The sequence below is a fragment of the Scyliorhinus torazame genome, chromosome 17 (genome assembly GCF_047496885.1).
Source record: "Scyliorhinus torazame isolate Kashiwa2021f chromosome 17, sScyTor2.1, whole genome shotgun sequence".
Taxonomy (NCBI): Eukaryota; Metazoa; Chordata; class Chondrichthyes; order Carcharhiniformes; family Scyliorhinidae; genus Scyliorhinus; species Scyliorhinus torazame.
In genome coordinates, this window is record NC_092723.1 from 69,543,691 (window position 1) to 69,562,750 (window position 19,060).

The 19,060-nt window shown below is 50.0% G+C and overlaps 1 protein-coding gene across 3 annotated transcripts in view; it reads right to left on the reverse strand.

Moving 5' to 3' along the window:
- LOC140393932 (uncharacterized) overlaps window positions 1-19,060 on the reverse strand; it is a 224,242-nt gene that overhangs the window by 161,779 nt on the left and 43,403 nt on the right. For all 3 annotated transcript variants that reach the window (XM_072480584.1, XM_072480582.1, XM_072480583.1), the window contains exon 4: window positions 6,301-6,373. In XM_072480584.1, the coding sequence (XP_072336685.1) occupies window positions 6,301-6,373 (73 nt within the window). The remainder of the gene's footprint in view (window positions 1-6,300; window positions 6,374-19,060) is intronic.

Below are 19,060 nucleotides of genomic sequence, written 5' to 3' on the forward strand. Positions count from 1 at the left end.
AGGAGGGTGCGGGAGACTGGGCTAGAAGGGGTGGGAGACTGGGCTAGAGGAGGGGACGGGAGACTGGGCTAGAGAGGTGGGAAACTGGGCTAGAGGAGGGGGTGGGAGACTGGGCTAGAGGGGGTGGGAGACTGGGCTAGACGGGGTGGGAGACTGGGCTAGAGGGGGTGGGAGACTGGGCTAGAGGGGGTGGGAGACTGGGCTAGAGGAGGGGGCGGGAGACTGGACTGGTGGGGGTGCGAGACTGGGCTAGAGGGTGTGGGAGACTGGGCTTGAGGGGGTTGGAGACTGGGCTAGAGGGTGTGGGAGACTGGGCTAGTGTGGTTGGGAGACTGGGCGAGAGGAGGGGACGGGAGAATGGACTGGGGGGGTGGGAGACTGGGCTAGAGGAGGGGGTGGAAAATGTGTTAGTGGTGGTGGGATACTGGGCTAAAGGGGGTGGGAGACTGGGCTAGAGGGGGTGGGAGACTGGGCGAGAGGAAGGGGTGGGAATCTGGGCTAGAGGATGGGGGCGGGAGACTGGGCTAGAGGAGGGGGTGGGAGACCGGGTTAGAGGGGGTGGGAGACTGTGCTAGAGGAAGGGGTGGGAAACTGGGCTAGAGGAGAGGGCGGGAGACTGGACTAGAGGGGGTGGGAGACTGGGCTAGAGGGGGTGGGACACTGGGCTAGAGGAAGGGGTGGGAAACTGGGCTAGGGGAGGGGGTGGGAGAGTGGGCTAGAGGAGGGGGTGGGAGAGTGGGCTAGAGGAGGGGGTGGGAGAGTGGGCTAGAGGAGGGTGTAGGAGAGTGGGCTAGAGGAGGGGGTGGGATACTGGGCTAAAGGGGGTGGGAGACTGGGATAGAGGAGGGGGCGGGAAACTGAGCTAGAGGAAGGGGTGGGAAACTGGGCTAGATGAAGTGGTGGGAAAATGGGCTGGACGAGGTGGTACAAGCGTGGGCGAGAGAAAGGGGCGGGAGAGTGGACTAGAGGAGGGGGCGGGAGACTGGGCTAGAGGAGGGGACGGGAGACTGGGCTAGAGGAGGGGGTGGGAGAGTGGGCTAGAGGAGGGGGTGGGAGAGTGGACTAGAGGAGGGGGTGGCAGACTGGGCTAGAGGAGGGGGTGGGAGACTGGGCTAAAGGGGGTGGGAGACTGGGATAGAGGAGGGGGCGGGAAACTGAGCTAGAGGAAGGGGTGGGAAACAGGGCGAGATGAAGTGGTGGGAAAATGGGCTGGACGAGGTGGTACGAGAGTGGGCGAGAGAAAGGGGCGGGAGAGTGGACTAGAGGAGGGGGCGGGAGACTGGGCTAGAGGAGGGGACGGGAGACTGGGCTAGAGGAGGGGGTGGGAGAGTGGGCTAGAGGAGGGGGTGGGAGAGTGGACTAGAGGAGGGGGTGGCAGACTGGGCTAGAGGAGGGGGTGGGAGAGTGGGCTAGAGGAGGGGGTGGGAGACTGGGCTAGAGGGGGTGGGAGAGTGGGCTAGAGGAGGGGGTGGGAGACTGGGCTAGAGGGGGTGGGAGAGTGGGCGAGAGGAGGGAGTGGGAGACTGGGCTAGAGGGGGTGGGAGAGTGGGCTAGAGGAGGGGGTGGGAGAGTGGGCTAGAGGAGGGGGTGGGAGACTGGGCTAGAGGGGGTGGGATACTGGGCTAAAGGGGGTGGGAGACTGGGATAGAGGAGGGGGCGGGAAACTGAGCTAGAGGAAGGGGTGGGAAACAGGGCTAGATGAAGTGGTGGGAAAATGGGCTGGACGAGGTGGTACGAGAGTGGGCGAGAGAAACGGGCGGGAGAGTGGACTAGAGGAGGGGGCGGGAGACTGGGCTAGAGGAGGGGACGGGAGACTGGGCTAGAGGAGGGGGTGGAGACTGGGCTAGAGGGGGTGGGAGAGTGGGCTAGAGGAGGGGGTGGGAGACTGGGCTCGAGGGGGTGGGAGAGTGGGCTAGAGGAGGGGGTGGGAGAGTGGGCTAGAGGGGGTGGGAGAGTGGGCTAGAGGAGGGGGTGGGAGACTGGACTGGGGGGGTGCGAGACTGGGCTGGGGGGGTAGGAGACTTGGCTAGAGGGGGTGGGAGAGTGGGCTAGAGTAGGGGGTGGGAGAGTGGGCTAGAGGGGGTGGGAGACTGGCTAGAGGGGGTGGGGGACTGGGCTAGAGGGGGTGGGAGACTGGGCTAGAGGGGGTGGGAGACTGGGCTAGAGGGAGTGGGAGACTGGACTGGGGGGGGTACGAGACTGGGCTAGATGGTGTGGGAGACTGGGCTAGAGGGTGTGGGAGACTGGGCTAGAGGGTGTGGGAGACTGGGCTAGAGGGGGTGGGAGACTGGGCTAGAGGGTGTGGGAGACTGGACTGGGGGGGGTACGAGACTGGGCTAGAGGGTGTGGGAGACTGGGCTAGAGGGTGTGGGAGACTGGGCTAGAAGGGGTGGGAGACTGGGCTAGAGGGGGTGGGAGACTGGGCTAGAGGGTGTGGGAGACTGGGCTAGTGGGGGTGGGAGACTGGGCTAGAGGGGGTGGGAGACTGGGCTAGAGGGGGTGGGAGACTGGGCTAGAGGGGGTGGGAGACTGGGCTAGAGGGGGTGGGAGACTGGGCTAGAGGGTGTGGGAGACTGGGCTAGAGGGGGTGGGAGACTGGGCTAGAGGGGGTGGGAGACTGGGCTAGAGGAGGGGACGGGAGACTGGACTGGGGGGGTGGAAGACAGGGCTAGAGGAGGGGGTGGGAAACTGGGCTAGTGGTGGTGGGATACTGGGCTAAAGGGGGTGGGAGACTGGGCTAGAGGGGTTGGGAGACTGGGCGAGAGGAAGCGGTGGGAAATTGGGCAAGAGGAGGGGGCGGGAGGCTGGGCTAGAGGGGGTGGGAGACTGGGCTAGAGGGAGTGGGAGACTGGACTGGGGCGGCTACGAGACTGGGCTAGAGGGTGTGGGGGACTGGGTTAGAGGGTGTGGGAAACTGGGCTAGAGGGTGTGGGAGACTGGACTGGGGGGGGTACGAGACTGGGCTAGAGGGTGTGGGAGACTGGGCTAGAGGGTGTGGGAGACTGTGCTAGAGGGGGTGGGAGACTGGGCTAGAGGGGGTGGGAGACTGGGCTAGAGGGTGTGGGAGACTGGGCTAGTGGGGGTGGGAGACTGGGCTAGAGGGGGTGGGAGACTGGGCTAGAGGGGGTGGGAGACTGGGCTAGAGGGTGTGGGAGACTGGGCTAGAGGGTGTGGGAGACTGGGCTAGTGGGGGTGGGAGACTGGGCTAGAGGGGGTGGGAGACTGGGCTAGAGGGGGTGGGAGACTGGGCTAGAGGGTGTGGGAGACTGGGCTAGGGGGGGTGGGAGACTGGGCTAGAGGGGGTGGGAGACTGGGCTAGAGGGGGTGGGAGAGTGGGCTAGAGGAGGGGGTGGGAGACTGGACTGGGGGGGGTGCGAGACTGGTCTTGAGGGTGTGGGAGACTGGGCTAGTGTGGTTGGGAGACTGGGCTAGAGGAGGGGACGGGAGACTGGACTGGGGGGGTGGAAGACTGGGCTAGAGGAGGGTGTGGGAAACTGGGCTAGTGGTGGTGGGATACTGGGCTAAAGGGGGTGGGAGACTGGGCTAGAGGGGTTGGGAGACTGGGCGAGAGGAAGCGGTGGGAAACTGGGCTAGAGGATGGGGCGGGAGACTGGGCTAGAGGGGTGGGAATCTGGGCTAGAGGAAGGGGTGGGAAACTGGGCAAGAGGAGGGGGCGGGAGACTGGGATAGAGGGGTGGGAGACTGGGCTAGAGGAAGGGGTGGGAAATTGGGCTGGAGGAGGAGGAGGGAGACTGGGCTAGAGGAGGGTGCGGGAGACTGGGCTAGAGGAGGGGGTGGGAAACTGGGCTAGAGGGGTGGGAAACTGGGCTAGAGGGGTGGGAGACTCATCTCGAGGAAGGTGTGGGAAACTGGGCTAGAGGAGGGGGCGGGAGACTGGGCTAGAGGAGGGGGCGGGTGACTGGGCTAGAGGAGGGTGTTGGAATCTCTGCTAGAGTGGTGGGAAACTGGGCTAGAAGGGGTGGGAGACTCGGCTAGAGGAAGGGGTGGGAAACTGTGCTAGAGGAGGGGGCGGGAGACTGGACTAGAGGACCGTGGGGGAAACTGGGCTAGAGGAGGTGGTAGGAGACTGGGCTAGAGGAGGGGGCGGGAGACTGGACTAGAGGACCGTGGGGGAAACTGGGCTAGAGGAGGTGGTAGGAGACTGGGCTAGAGGAGGGGGCGGGAGACTGGGCTAGAGGAAGGGGTGGGAAACTGGGCTAGACGAGGTGGTAGGAGATTGGGCTAGAGGAGGGAGTGGGTAGGATGTTGGGTGGAAGAGGAGGTACAGCTGTAGAGTGGAGTGGGAGAGTCTGGGATAATGGAGGGCGTTGAAGTCTCAGGCACCGGGAAGTGGGCTGTCATGATATGCAGACATGCACACCATGAGATACAAACAGGCAGCTGATGAATACAGAGAACAGGACATAACCAATCAGCAAGAACACTTGGGGGTGGTTTCCCACTATAAAAGGCACGAGGCACTCACACTCTGCCTCTTTCCACTGGTGACATCTACAGTGTGAGTCAGTGTGTACATATCATATAACTCCTACAGCACATGTCTAAGAGCTAGTCTGGTTCAGTCAGACAGATTATTCACACTAGGTTAGCAGAGAGTCGAACTCACAGAGGATTGAGCTAACTGTGTGACAGGTTCAATCAATCATATTGAACTAACTTCAAAGTGTGGAGTATCTCTCAAGTAAAGCTGCATCCAGTTGCAGCCCGTGTTATCTTATTGTGCTTAACACGACAGGGGCTTTGTGGCTCAAATGCTGTTTGGTGATTAGTGGCTAATTTTGTGACCTTGCACAAAGGAAACGGGATACTTCGTGCTTGTCAACACCATTCAAATATGACCCGAGACTGTAAAACTGGGAGGAAGTCAAATCACCACCAACAAAAGTGTTTACAATTTTTAGATTTGATTATTTTGAGCATTTATTTCATTGTGTTGAGATTAATATTGCAGTAATAAAGGTGCGGCAGACAGTTGAGCAAATATTGTATTATAATCTTGCTGTGTGGGTTGAAACAAGCTGAGTGGGTTAGTCCAGGGAGACAGGAGTCTCCTGGACTAGTTGGCATTTTGAGGGTGTGGTTATATTTAGAGTATGGAGCAGTCTGCTTCTTAAAGATCTTGATCATGGGGGGCGAAATTCTCCCCCAACGGCGCGATGTCCGCCGACTGGCGCCAAAAACGGCGCCAATCAGATGGGCATCGCGCCGACCCAAAGGTGCGGAATGCTCCGCATCTTTGGGGGCCGAGCCCCGACATTGAGGGGCTAGGCCGGCGCCGGAGGGATTTCCGCCCCGCCAGCTGGTGGAAATGGCGTTTGTTGCCCCGCCAGCTGGTGCGGAAATGCGGCGCATGCGCGGGAGCGTCAGCGGCCGCCGACAGTTTCCCGTGCATGCGCAGTGGGGAGAGTCTCTTCCGCCTCCGCCATGGTGGAGGCCGTGGCGGAGGCTGAAGGGAAAAAGTGCCCCCACGGCACAGGCCCGCCCGCGGATCGGTGGGCCCCGATCGCGGGCCAGGTCACCGTGGGGGCACCCCCCAGGGTCAGATCGCTCCCCCCAGGACCCCGGAGCCTGGTCCCGCCGGTAAATACCAGCTTTGATTTACGCCGGCGGGACAGGCAATTTCTGGGCGGGACTTCGGCCCATCCGGGCCGGAGAATTGAGCGGGGGGGTCCCGCCAACCGGCGCAGCCCGATTCCCGCCCCCGCCCAATCTCCGGTACCGGAGACTTCGGCGGGGGCGGGATTCACGGCGGCCAACGGCCATTCTCCGACCCGGCGGGGGGTCAGAGAATGACGCCCGGGGTTTTTCCCACCTCATGGCTGAGTTTGTTGGATAATTGATAGCAATTGATGACCATAATTAGTCAACAACTGCTGTTGTCGCTACCATATAACTACTAGACGGTAAAAGATTAACTAGATGCAACTTTGATCTTCTTGTCATAGAATCCCGACTGTGCAGAAGGAGGTCATTCAGCCCATCGAGTCTGTACCGACCCTCTGAAAGAGCACCCCACCTAGGCCCACTCCCCTGCCCTATCCCAGTAACCCTACTTAACTTTAGGACACTAAGAGGCGATTTAGCAAGGCCAATCCTCCTAACCTGCACATCTTTGGACTTCTTCACCTGGGAAGTCCTTCGCTCTGTTGACCCACCACAAATGCCACCATGGAATGACAACTCTTGTCTCTGTAACACCAAGATTGATTTCGTACAAAGAGCACACAGACGCCAGTCTCGCCACTTCTTGTCCATAGCCAGAGGGTGAAAGTTTCTTACCAGTGAAGAGGGTTGGGGCCACGTGGAGATCAAACTTTCCGGCTCTGACTGCTGCTGTTTCAGCTCTTCCTTACTGCAAGAGAAAAAAAGCCATTCTACTCACCTGGGGTTAGAACATGTGTCAACTCTGCTCGAAATGTACCCCAATCACAGAATCACAGTAATGTCTGGTTAACTGCTGATGTACTTCTGACAGGTCCAGTCAAGGTGTTCAGGATTTATATGGCCCATCTGTTTAGCTGAATAATGCCTTCAAAGCTTTGATTTCACCCTATTCTAGATTTATATCAGATTGAGGAAGAATAATGGGCAGAGGGCAATTTCTGACTTTACAATGCACACAATTTGGGGAGAGGGTTGTGTGGTGTTCTTTGTGATTCTGTTATCAGGATGGATGTTGTAGTGTTCACAAAGACCACAGAAGCTAAGTTCATTAACAAAGCTAACTTTTATTTACACTACTTATTGAAGCTTGACCACTTATTCCTATAGTAAACAATAATCTAGTTATCAACACTCTACTAAACCTACTCTCTACACTCTATCTATAACTGTACTCTACACACTTTAGACCTCTCTGTCGTGTTAGGTACACTGGTCGAACACTGGCTGCAACTGGATGCAGCTTAGATCAGAAAGATACTCCAGACATTGAAGTTAGTTCAATCAGGTTTATTGAACTAATATCACAGTTAGCACAGTTCTCTGTGAGTACGACTCTCTGCTAACTTAAGTGTGGTTACTCTGTCTGACTGAACCAGACTAGCTCTTAGCCACGTGGTGGAGGTGTGAGATTGCAACAACACCCTTGACTGACTCTCTCGATGTTCATCAGTGGAAAGAGGTGGAGTGTGAGTGCCTCGTGTCTTTTTATAGTCAGATTCCACCTCTGAGTGTCCTGCCTGCTTATTGGTCATGTCCTGTTCTCTGTGTCCATTAGTTGCTTGTCTGTATATCATTATGTGTGTGTCTGCATATCATGACATCTCCCCTTTTTTAATGTTTGGATGACATATGTGAACATATTTAAAAGAACAGGCCAATATTGACATATATACATGCAGTGGACGTGAACATGTTGTCATGCGAGAGTGTCTTTAAGAAATGGATGTTTAAGCAATGTACCTTTAAGAAAACAGTGATGTCATAGAGTGTGTGGAGCTCAGCTCAGTTCAGCCATTTTGCAGTTTGGTTTTGCAGGTTTTTAGTTTCAGTTTAAAAGCTGTGGGTGTGTGTCTGTGTGTGTCCAGAGAGCTGCAAGAAGAAAGCAAGGTGCTGGAGCTGAATATAACCAAGCTAATATATCTCTGCCATTCTACAGAAAATATATATATCCTTTAACCTGATGTGATACTGTTTAAAGGTGTTAAGTCTCTTGGAAGTTTGAAGGAACATTTTAAGGAGTTATTTACTGTTGCAATATTTTTTGAGGTTATCTTTTAAGAAAGCCAACGTTTATTTAAGCTGTTAAGTTGAGTTCATGGAATAAACAGTGTTTTGTGTTTAAAAACTCACGTGTCCATAATTGTAATCCCACACCTAGGGGAAAAGCCGTGTGCTCGGAAAAGCAGCAAATCCATTAAAGGGAGAGGTTGGTTGAACTCCATGATACATTTTGGGGTTCTGAAAACGCCTCGCCCATAACAATTGGGGGCTCGTCCGGGATAAAAGTCTATCTATTGGATTGGCTTTTATGAACTTAAAGACAGTGAAGGATTGTTGCTTTTCCGGTGTGGTATTTTAGTTTAAGCGGGGAGAGACTTGTGAACAATGGCTCTTTCAGAGGCTCAGAAATTTATGGGGGTGGAGAATGTTACACATAATACCTTACGGACAGAAACGAAAAGCAGACTGTTAGATTTGTCAAGAACATTGCAGTTAACATTACCTGACAAAATAAAAAAAGATGAGGTAATTATGGCAGTGGTTAAGCATTTAAAGTTGCCTGAGATAGAGTTTGACTCATGGGAAATAGCAAAAATTCAGTTGCTAATTAAACAAATGGAACATGAGAAAGAATTAAAGCAGCTGGCATACGAGAGTGAGAGAGAGGAAAAAGAAAGAGGAAGAGAGAGAGAGGAAAAAGAAAATGAGAGAGAGGAAAAAGAAAAGGGGAGAGAAGAAAGGAGAAAAGAAAGAATAGCCATAGCAGAACAAAAATAAAAAGAAAGGGAGATACAGATCAGGGAAAAAGATAAAGAGAGGGAGTTTGAACTTCAGAAAATGGCCATGAAACATGGAAATCAGTTAAAATTGGCAGACGTAAAGGGAAATGTACAGTTGGATGATAGTGATGAGGATAGTGAAGAAGAGCGTCATAGTCAAAGGCTTTGGTGGGAATCTATTTAAATATGTCCAAGCATTGCCAATGTTTCACGAGAAGGAAGTGGAAGCCTTTTTCATTTCATTTGAGAAGGTAGCTAAACAAATGCAATGGCCACAGGACATGTGGGTGTTACTGATTCAAACAAAGCTGGTAGGTAGAGCTAGTGAAGTGTTTGCATCACTGCCGGAGGAGGTACCTGGAACGTATGAGGAGGTGAAAAAATCCATCTTAAGTGCATATGAGCTAGTGCCTGAAGCTTACAGGCAAAGGTTTAGAAATTTAAGGAAAGAATTTGGTCAAACATACATGGAGTTTGAAAGGCTCAAACAGAGTAATTTTGATAGGTGGATAAGGGCTTTGAAAATAGACCAAACGTATGAAGCTCTCAGAGAAATTATACTTTTGGAGGAGTTTAAAAATTCAATTCCTGATGTAGTGAGAACTCATGTGGAAGAATAGAGGGTTAGAACTGAGATTAGCAGCAGAAATGGCAGATGATTATGAATTAGTTAATAAATCAAAGATTGGTTTACAACATCAGTTTCAGCCGGTCAGGGATAGAAACTGGGAGCATGAGAAATACTCAAGTGGTAAAGGTAAAGGTGATCTGATGGGAGAAAATAAAGAGAGTGTACCTCAGGTTAAAAAAGAAATCCAGGAGGGTGGAAAAGATATGAAAAGTTTCAAATGTTTTCACTGGAATGAACTAGGCCACGTAAAGTCGCAGTGTTGGTGGTTGAAGAAAAGCACTGGGAAGGCTGATGTGGTAAAACAGGATAAGACAGTGGGGTTTGTTAGAGTGGTAAAGGAAAGCCCAAGGGAAGCGAAGGAGGTGCAAACGATTGTACAGCCTGTTCAAGAAATAACTGTTAAGAAGGTGCCAGATGTCTTGAAAGAATTTACTTCTGTGGGTAAAGTTTACTCATGTGTATCAGGAGGAGCAGGTAAAGAAGTCACAATTTTAAGAGATACAGGGGCTAGTCAATCTTTAATGGTAAGAGATGAGGAATTATGTAGTTTGGGAAGAATGTTGCCAGAAAAGTTGGTGATATGTGGAATTCAGGGTGAGAGGAGTAGCATTCCATTATATAAGGTAAGGTTGGAAAGTCCAGTGAAGAGTGGTAAAGTGGTCATAGGAGTAATAGATAAACTATCTTGTCCAGGAATCCAGTTTATCTTGGGTATTGATATAGCTGGATCGCAGGTGGGAGTGATGCCTACTGTGGTTGATAAGTCAGTGGAAAATCAGTCAACTGACGTGTTGAAGGACGAATATCCTGGGATTTTTCCGGATTGTGTAGTAACAAGGTCGCAAAGTCACAGGTTAAGACAAGAGGAGAAATCAAAGAGTGAAGATGAAGTTGAAGTGCAGTTATCAGAAACGATTTTTGATCAGATGGTTGAAAAAGAACAAGAACAGGTGGAGGATGAGGCAGTTATTTTTAGTTCAGAAAATTGGCGGAGTTACAACAGAAAGATGTAGAAATAAAACGGATATATCATAAAGCATATACGGAAGAGGAATCTGAGAGTATACCAGAGAGTTATTTCCGTAAAAATGATGTCTTGATGAGAAAATGGAGACCTTTACATATACAGGCGGATGAAAAGTGGGCAGAAGTTCATCAAGTGGTATTGCCGGTAAGGTATAGAATGGAGGTGTTGCGAGTTGCACATGAGGTACCAGTGGGAGGTCATTTGGGAATAAGGAAAACTCAAGTTAAAATCCAGAAACATTTTTATTGGCCTGGACTACATAAAAATGTAGTTAAATTTTGTCAATCGTGTCACACATGTCAAGTGATAGGGAAACCTCAAGCAGTGATAAAACCAGCGCCCTTAATACCCATTCCAGCATTTGAGGAACCTTTTACAAGGGTCCTAATTGATTGTGTAGGACCTCTTCCTAAAACAAAAAGTGGGAATCAATATCTTTTGACTTTAATGGATGTGTCTACTAGGTTTCCAGAGGCTATTCCAGTATATAATATTACAGCTAAAAGGATTATGGAGGAGTTACTTAAATTCTTTACTAGATATGGACTACCCACAGAAATTCAATCTGATCAAGGAACAACTTTTACTTCAAAGTTATTCAAAGAAGTTATGGATAGCTTAGGAATAAAACAATTTAAATCAACTGCGTACCATCCAGAATCGCAGGGAGCGTTAGAAAGGTGGAATCAGACATTAAAGACAATGTTGAGGGCGTATTGTCGAGATTATCCAGAGGATTGGGATAAAGGAATCCCATTCGTATTGTTTGCAATTAGGGATGCACCTAATGAGTCTACCAAATTTAGTCCTTTTGAACTAATTTTTGGGCATGAGGTAAGAGGACCACTTAAATTGATTAAGGAAAAATTGGTGGGTGAGAAATCGGAAATTACACTATTGGATTAAGTGTCAAATTTTAGGGAACGATTAAATAGAGCAGGTGAATTGGCTAGACAACATTTGAAAGTTGCACAAAATGTGATGAAACGGGTCACGGACAAGAAATCCAAAGTTTGTAGTTTTGCCAGTGGGGATAAAGTTTTAGTGTTCTTACCAGTGGTAGGGGAGCGTTTAAAAGCCAAGTTTTGTGAACCGTATCAGATTGAAAGGAAATTAAGTGAGGTGAATTATGTGGTAAAAACACCAGATAGAAGGAAGACTCACCGAGTGTGTCATGTGAATATGCTTAAAAGGTACTTTGAAAGGGAAGGAGAGAAAAAGGAGGTTTTAATGATTCTAACTCAAAGTGATGAACCAAATCCAGATGACTGTGAATTTGACATACCTCAAATTAAATTGGAAAATGAGGATGTTCTTAAAAATTTGGGATGAATTGTTAAGTTACCTTCCAGAGGAAAAACAAACTGACCTGAAAGTGTTATTGATATCACATGGGCATGTTTGTAGAGATAAATTGGGAAGTACTAAAATGGCTATACATGATGTAGATGTGGGAAATGCTTTTCCTATCAAACAACATCCATATAGACTTAATCCTTGAAAATTGGCAGAGGTTAACAGTGAGATTGAGAGTATGCTGAAGAATAGCATAATTGAAGTGGGATGCAGCCAATGGAGCTCACCCGTAGTGATGGTACCTAAACCAGACGGTACCCAACGGTTGTGTGTGGACTATAGAAAGGTGAATGTAGTTACAAGAATGGGCTCTTATCCTATACCACCATTGAAGGATTGCATTGAGAAAGTGGGACAATCTGCTTTTATTTCCAACTTCCAGACATGGAAAGAACATTTAAACCATCGTATGGAGTTCTTCGATCGACTTCAGGCGGCGGATTTGATGATGAACCTAGCCGAAAGTGAATTTGGAGAAGCCCGAATCACTTTCCTTGCGGAGTTTCCATTATCCTCAAGACAAAGGGAAATAAGGCGATTTCTTAGCATGAGTGGATTTGATCGAACAGTTGTGCAAACGTTTTGTGGCGTGATTACTCCACTGATGGAATTGCTGAAGAAACGTAAAAACATTCAATGGACAGCAGACTTTCAACAGGCATTTGACTGCCTGAAAGCTGTGGTAACCAATGCTCCTGTATTGGAGAATTGCAAGGGACTCTGTGGTCAGATTGAACTAATTTATCTGATTCTGAAGAGAAATGCCGAGGAGTAGAGGAATGGATGGATCGTGCAGAGACTTTGTTCAAAGAGACTGTCAATTGAGAAGGATTTCGGTTGGAGGAAGAAGAACAAAGAAAAATGGACTAAATTATTATACCTGTTTGCATGTGTTGTCTTTTTTTAAAAACGAAAAGGTATATTTACTGTGTACATTTCTTAGTGGATGGTGCAAAAATGAAAAATGAAACCAACTTGAAGTTGATGGTTTATTGGGGGGAGGTGTCATGCTAGAGTGCCTTTAAGACATGGATGTTTAAGCAATGTACCTTTAAGAAAACAGTGATGTCATAGAGTGGGTGGAGCTCAGCTCAGTTCAGCTATTTTGCAGTTTGGTTTTGCAGGTTTTCAGTTTCAGTTGAAAAGCAGTGGGTGTGTGTCTGTGTGTGTACAGAGAGCTGCAAAAAGAAAGCAAGGTGCTGGAGCTGAAATCAACCAAGCTAATATATCTCTGCCATTCTATGGAAAAATATATATCCTTTAACCTGATGCGATACTGTTTAAAGGTGTTAAGTCTCGTGGAAGTTTGAAAGAACATTTTAAGGAGTTATTTACTGTTGCAATATTTTCTGAGTTATATTTAAGTAAGGGGTGTTAAGAGATCCAATGTTTATTTAAGATGTTAAGTTGAGTCCATGGAATAAACAGTGTTTTGTATTTAAAAACTCAGGTGTCCATAATTGTAATCCCACACCGAGGGAAAATGCCGTGTGCTCGGAAAAGCAACAAATCCATTAAAGGGAGAGGTTGGTTGAATTCAATGATACATTTTGGAAAATGCCTCATCCATAACAATATGTACATGTGAAAACAGTTGTCTAATGCAAGAACACAGAACATAGCAAACAGAACAAATGTTCATAAGTCCAGTCTCTGTGGCTTGTGTCTGATCCTGGTCGACCGCCAGAGAGGTGGTGGTGGGGACGACAGCGCCTTGATGGGCGGGATTGAAGCCTGACTGGTGGCCTTGTGAGTCGAGGTATCAGGAGGTGGCAAAACAGCAGAAGGAAATGGAGAAGAATGGTTGCGCGCAGGCAACTTTGCGCAGTGCCCGTCTGTTTCATCGCACAACAGAACCATCAGCCAGACGCACAACATACGAGCGGGGGGCAGCCTGTCGAACAACGACAGCTGGAGCTGACCAGCCTCCATCAGGGATCATGACCTGAACAGTGTCTGACGGGGGCAACACGGGCAAATCGGTGGCATGAGCATCATAGCCCTGTTTTTGCCGGTCTCGGAGTTGCTGCACCTTCTGCAGCACCGAGAGGTGATCCAGGTTACGTACGTGTATGGCTGGAAGTATCGTTCGCAGGTCCCTGTTCATCAGGAGTTGAGCCAGCAACATGCCAGTGGACAGTGGGGTCGCCCTGTACGCAAGCAGCGCAAGGTGAATGTCAGACACAGAATCCGTGGCCTTGCAGATGAGCTGCTTTACTACGTGCACCCCTTTCTCAACTTTTCCGTTTGACTGTGGGTAGTGTGGGCTGGAAGTGACGTGTTTGAACTTATAAGACTGGGCAAACAGAGACCATTCCTGGCTGCTGAAGCACAGGCCATTATCACTCATGACAGTGAGTGGGTTACCATGCCTGGAGAACGTCTCCTTACAGGCCTTGATGACGGTCCGAGATGTGAGGTCTGAGAGCTTCATGACTTCAGGGTAATTGGAAAAGTAATCAATAATTAACACATAATCACGACCATTTGCATGAAAGAGGTCGATGCCAACCTTGGACCACGGAGGGGTTTCGATTTCATGCTGCTGAAGTGTCCCCTTACTCTGCGCTGGTTGGAAGCGTTGACAGGTCACACAGTTAAGGGCCATGTTCGCAATGTCCTGGCTAATCCCGGGCCAGTAGACAGCCTGCCTGGCTCTGCATCTGCACTTTTCCACACCCAGGTGGCCCTCATGGATTTGACGGAGAACCAAGCTCTGGAGACTGTGTGGAATTACAATCCGGTCCAGTTTGAGGAGGATACCATCAACCACCGTCAGGTCGTCCTTTACATTGAAAAATTAAGGGCACTGCCCTTTTTGCCAGCCATTGGCGAGGTGTTGCATAACACGCTGCAAGAGGGGGTCTTTGGCTGTCTCCTCACGGATACAAATCACCTTCTCATCAGACGCCGGGAGGGTGCTAGCACACAGCTGCACCTGTGACTCAACCTGTGACTCAATTTGCCGGATGACGTTCAGTGGTTCACTAGGCATGGTGATGGAGCGGGACAGTGTATCGGCAATGATGAGCTCCTTGCCAGGCATGTAGACCAGGTCAAAGTCGTACCTTCTGTGTTTGAGGAGGATGCGCAGCAACCGAGGCGTCATGTCATTAAGGTCCTTGTGGATAATGTGGACCAGGGGCCTGTGATCCGTCTCGACTGTGAATGTCGGCAGGCCGTAGACATAGTCGTGAAACTTGAGAATGCCAGTGAGAAGGCCCAGGCATTCCTTCTCGATTTGTGCATACCTTTGTTCGATGTGTGTCATTGTCCTTGATGTGTAGGCAACCGGTGCCCAGGATGAAGTGTCATCGCGTTGCAGCAGGACCGCACCGATGCCATCCTGGCTCGCATCTGTCGAGATCTTGTCTCCCTGTCTGGGTCAAGAAATGCCAATACGGGTGCAGTGGTGAGCTTGGCGTTCAGCTCCAACCACTCTGCCTGATGGGCCGCCTTCCACTCGAAGGCAGTGGACTTCTTCACTAGGTTTCGTAGGGCCATGGTGTGTGAGGCCATGTTTGGGATGAACTTGCCCAGGACATTGACCATGCCCAGGAAGCGCAATACCGCCTACTTGTCTTCCGGGACCTTCATGGCTGTGATGGCCTTGACCTTGTCTGTGTCCGGGCGCACGCCCTGCTGAGAGATCTGGTCTCCTAGGAACTTGAGTGTCGGCATGCCAAAGCAACATTTGGCCCTGTTCAGCTTCAGGCCATTGGTGTGGACACGGCGGAATACCTGCTGGAGACGGGAAACATGCTCCTCAGGGGTCGTGGACCATATGATGACATCGTCCACGATCAAACAAACCCCTTCGATGCCCTCCATCAGCTGCTCCATGATGCGATGAAATATCTCCGATGCCGAGACGATGCCGAACGGCATACGGTTATAGCAGTACCTTGTGTTGAAGGTGCAGAGCCTTCTACTGGACTTATCCAGCTGGATTTGCCAGAATCCATATGACTCACCTAACTTTGTGAAAAACCATGCATGGGCCATCTCACTGGTGAGTTCCTCCCGCTTCGGGATGGGGTAGTGTTCACGCATTATATTCTGGTTGAGGTCCTTGGGATCAATGCAGATGCACAGGTCTCCAGAGGGTTTTTTAACCACCACCATCGAGCTGACCCAGTCAGTCGGTTAGGCTACCCTGGAAATGATCCCCTGCTGCTGCAGCTCCTTGAGCTGTTCCTTCAGGCGCTCTTTCAGCGGAGCCGGGACCCAGTATGGTGCATGGACCACTGGCTTGGCATCAGGTCGCAGTAGGATCTTGTACCGATATGGCAAAGTGCCCATCCCGTCAAACACATCTGGATACTGAGCGAGGATGTCGTCAATGACAGCTTGAAGATCCACTTTGGAGAATGTCGTTGAATAAACCCGCTGCAGCAGGTTTAGCCTTTTGCAGGCATGCGCGCCCAGTAGGGATGCCCTGTCCGGCTTGACAATTTCAAACCTTAGCCGTGCATGGGTACTCCGGTTGGAGATGAGTGGATGGTTGGACCCCAGTGCCGTGATGGCATTACCGTTATACTCCAGGAGCTGGCAGGCTTCTGGAAGGACTTCGGGCGTTTGAAGTTTGCCTGTGAGAGGAGGTTAGCAGAAGCACCTGTGTCCAGCTTGAACTGGATGGAGCAGCGGTTGACCTGCATCACCGCACCCCATTCGTCCTCCGAATCCACAGCGAGGATGGACTGAATGCGAGATGAGTTAGGTGTGGCATGTTCACGTGTGGTAATGATGCCCACTCGGTAGACAGACTCCAGGCACTCATCCTTTGGATCCGTTGTACTACCAGGCTCAGAATCCTGTAATCGTCGTTGCACATTCTGGACGCTCCATCGTCGGAATTGGGAGCGCTGGCCTTTGACTGATGGTGCATACCTGCACAAGGCTGCATAGTGTCCAGGCTTCCTGTAGTTTAAACATCGCCTGCCTCTTGCAGGGCAGTGTCCCTTTAAGGGGGCGTTGCCCCAGTTCGGGCATGTCATGACATCGGCGTTGTGACGCGGTGTACGTCATCGCGCATGCGCAGTGCGGCCGGCAGACATCTGCACCAGCGCAGTGTGGGTGTCGGCAATTCGTTATCCCGTTCGCATCGCGCATGCGTGGGGCTCCGGGAAAAGCGCACAAAATGGCCGCTGTCTTCAATGCTGAGGCGCTGCAGCCGGGAGACTCACTGCCGCGTAGGAGGCAAGTTTCTCATTTTCAGCCGATTTATATTGGGAATACCAATTGTTTGCGTGCTCATGCTCTGTACATCTTTCAATCACAACTGGCAGGGTAATATGCTTGATTTTTAAGAGCTGCTCTCTCAGAGGATCAGAGTGAACTCCAAACACGATTTGGTCTCTGATCATGGAGTCAGCACTATCACCAAAGTTGCAGGACAGCGCTAGCAGGCGGAGGCTAGTTAAGAAGGAATTGAAAGATTCATCTTTACCTTGAAAACATTGTTTGAATATGTAGCGCTAGAAGATTTAATTGGTGTCCACTTCACAGTGACTATCGAACTTGTCCAGGATGGTCTGAAACTTTGTCTTGTCCTGGCCTTCGGTGAAGTTAAAGGAGTTGAAGAGTTCGATGGCTTGATCATCCGCTGTTGAGAGGAGAAGCGCGATCTTCCTTGCATCAGACGCACCCTCGAGATCTGAGGCTTCGATGTACAGCAGAAACTTTTGCTTGAATGTCCGCCAGTTGGCACTGAGATTGCCGGAGGTCCTGAGCTGGTGAGGAGCCTGAATCTTCTCGATGGTGCCGGGATACATTTGCTGGTCGTCACGGAACGGACTGAGGTAAACCACCTTAAATTAGTAGTCTCCTGGTATCATGTCGTGTTAGGTACACTGGTCTAACACTGGCTGCAACTGGATGCAGCTTAGATCAGAAAGGTACTCCAGACCTTGAAGTTAGTTCAATCAGATTTATTGAACTAATAACACAGTTAGCACAGTTCTCTGAGAGTTCGATTCTCTGCTACCTTAAGTGTGGTTACTCTGACTGAACCAGACTAGCTCTTAGCCACGTGGTGGGGGTGTGAGGTTATAACAACACCCTTGACTGACTCTCTAGATGTTCATCAGTGGAAAGAGGTGAAGTGTGAGTGCCTCGTGTCTTTTATAGTCAGATCCCACCCCTGAGTGTCCTGCCTGCTTATTGGTCATGTCCTGTTCTCTGTGTCCATTAGTTGCTTATCTGTATATCATTATGTGTGTGTCTGCATATCATGACACTCTCCTCTGCACTTTCTCCAGTCCTCTCCCAGAAGCCTGTAAGTCAGTGCTTTATATAGTTCTGCATCTATCTCCATCTAGTGGTTAATTATGATATGACATTAACCCTTTGTATTCTGAACCTTTCACATAATGTCACAGGGTGAATGGATGTTACAGTGTGTGGATTAGCATTCTGCAGTCCCAGTCCAGCTTAGACTGATAGGATGGACCAGTGATTTATTGTTAGTGCAATGCCATTGATGATTAAAACATGAGTGGGTATCTGTCAATGACACTCCAGAGTTAAACCCCATCCAAATTTTCTGGCGGGAGTGAACATCCTTCGTTTTATCAGCTCTCAGATCTCCCACCAGGACTGTCTCCTCCTTTTGTATCCAATTGTCCTGGAGGTCAGTGTCAGCATTCAAATGTGAAAAACGGGTATGTGGCACAGGAGGATTATGTTACGACCTCTCTCCCAGGACATGAACTGTTGAGAAAATGCCAGCCTCTACCAGCTGTCATGATCCTCTGTGAGGAGAGTTGGTTTCTTTTAATGATGGCAAACAACAAAGCTGCCTGAATCTCCTGTCATGGCCAGAAATAAATCATTCTAAGGCAAGTTATCTTCCTCAAGCACCCAAACGGCATTGTAGGATCACAGGACTGTTATAGAACAGAAGGAGGCCATTTGGCCCATTGTGGCTGCACTGGCACCCCACATGAGCAATGCACCTAGCTCCATTCTCCTACCTCCTCTGCGTAACCCTGCGCATTCTTCTTTTTCAGCCAACAGTACAATTCCCTTTCGGGGAATGCCTCAGTTGAACCTACCTCCAGCGCATTCTCAGACAGAACATTCCAGACCCGAGGCACTTGCTTTGAGAAAAAGTTTTTCATCATCACTATGGCTTCTTTTAATAATTAATTTAAACCTGTGCCCTCACGTCCTCGATTCCTTCATGAGCGGGAAATTAAAATGAAAGATTTTGGATTCATTCACACAATTGCATCCATCTTGAGCTTCCTCTTTCACTCCTCCCTGAAATGGGAGATATGGAACACAGACAACAGGGAAGGCTGAATAATTAATCCTTCTGAGCTACTCATATGTCCTGTCTCCAGGCAAAACTGCAATAACAACAGCCTGGGGAAACATCCACTGAGAATGCTAGCAGTAAAATATTCGTCAATCCACAGCTCAGAAAATTGGGCGGGACTCACCGTTGGCTGACGCCGGAATGGGCGGAGAATCAGTTTCGACACCAAAATTGTGGCGGGCGCTGATTTCACACCAAATTGCAATTCTCCAACTTCCGGTTGCGGCTATGCTGAGCTAAGTCGGCAGCTCCCGCCAGAA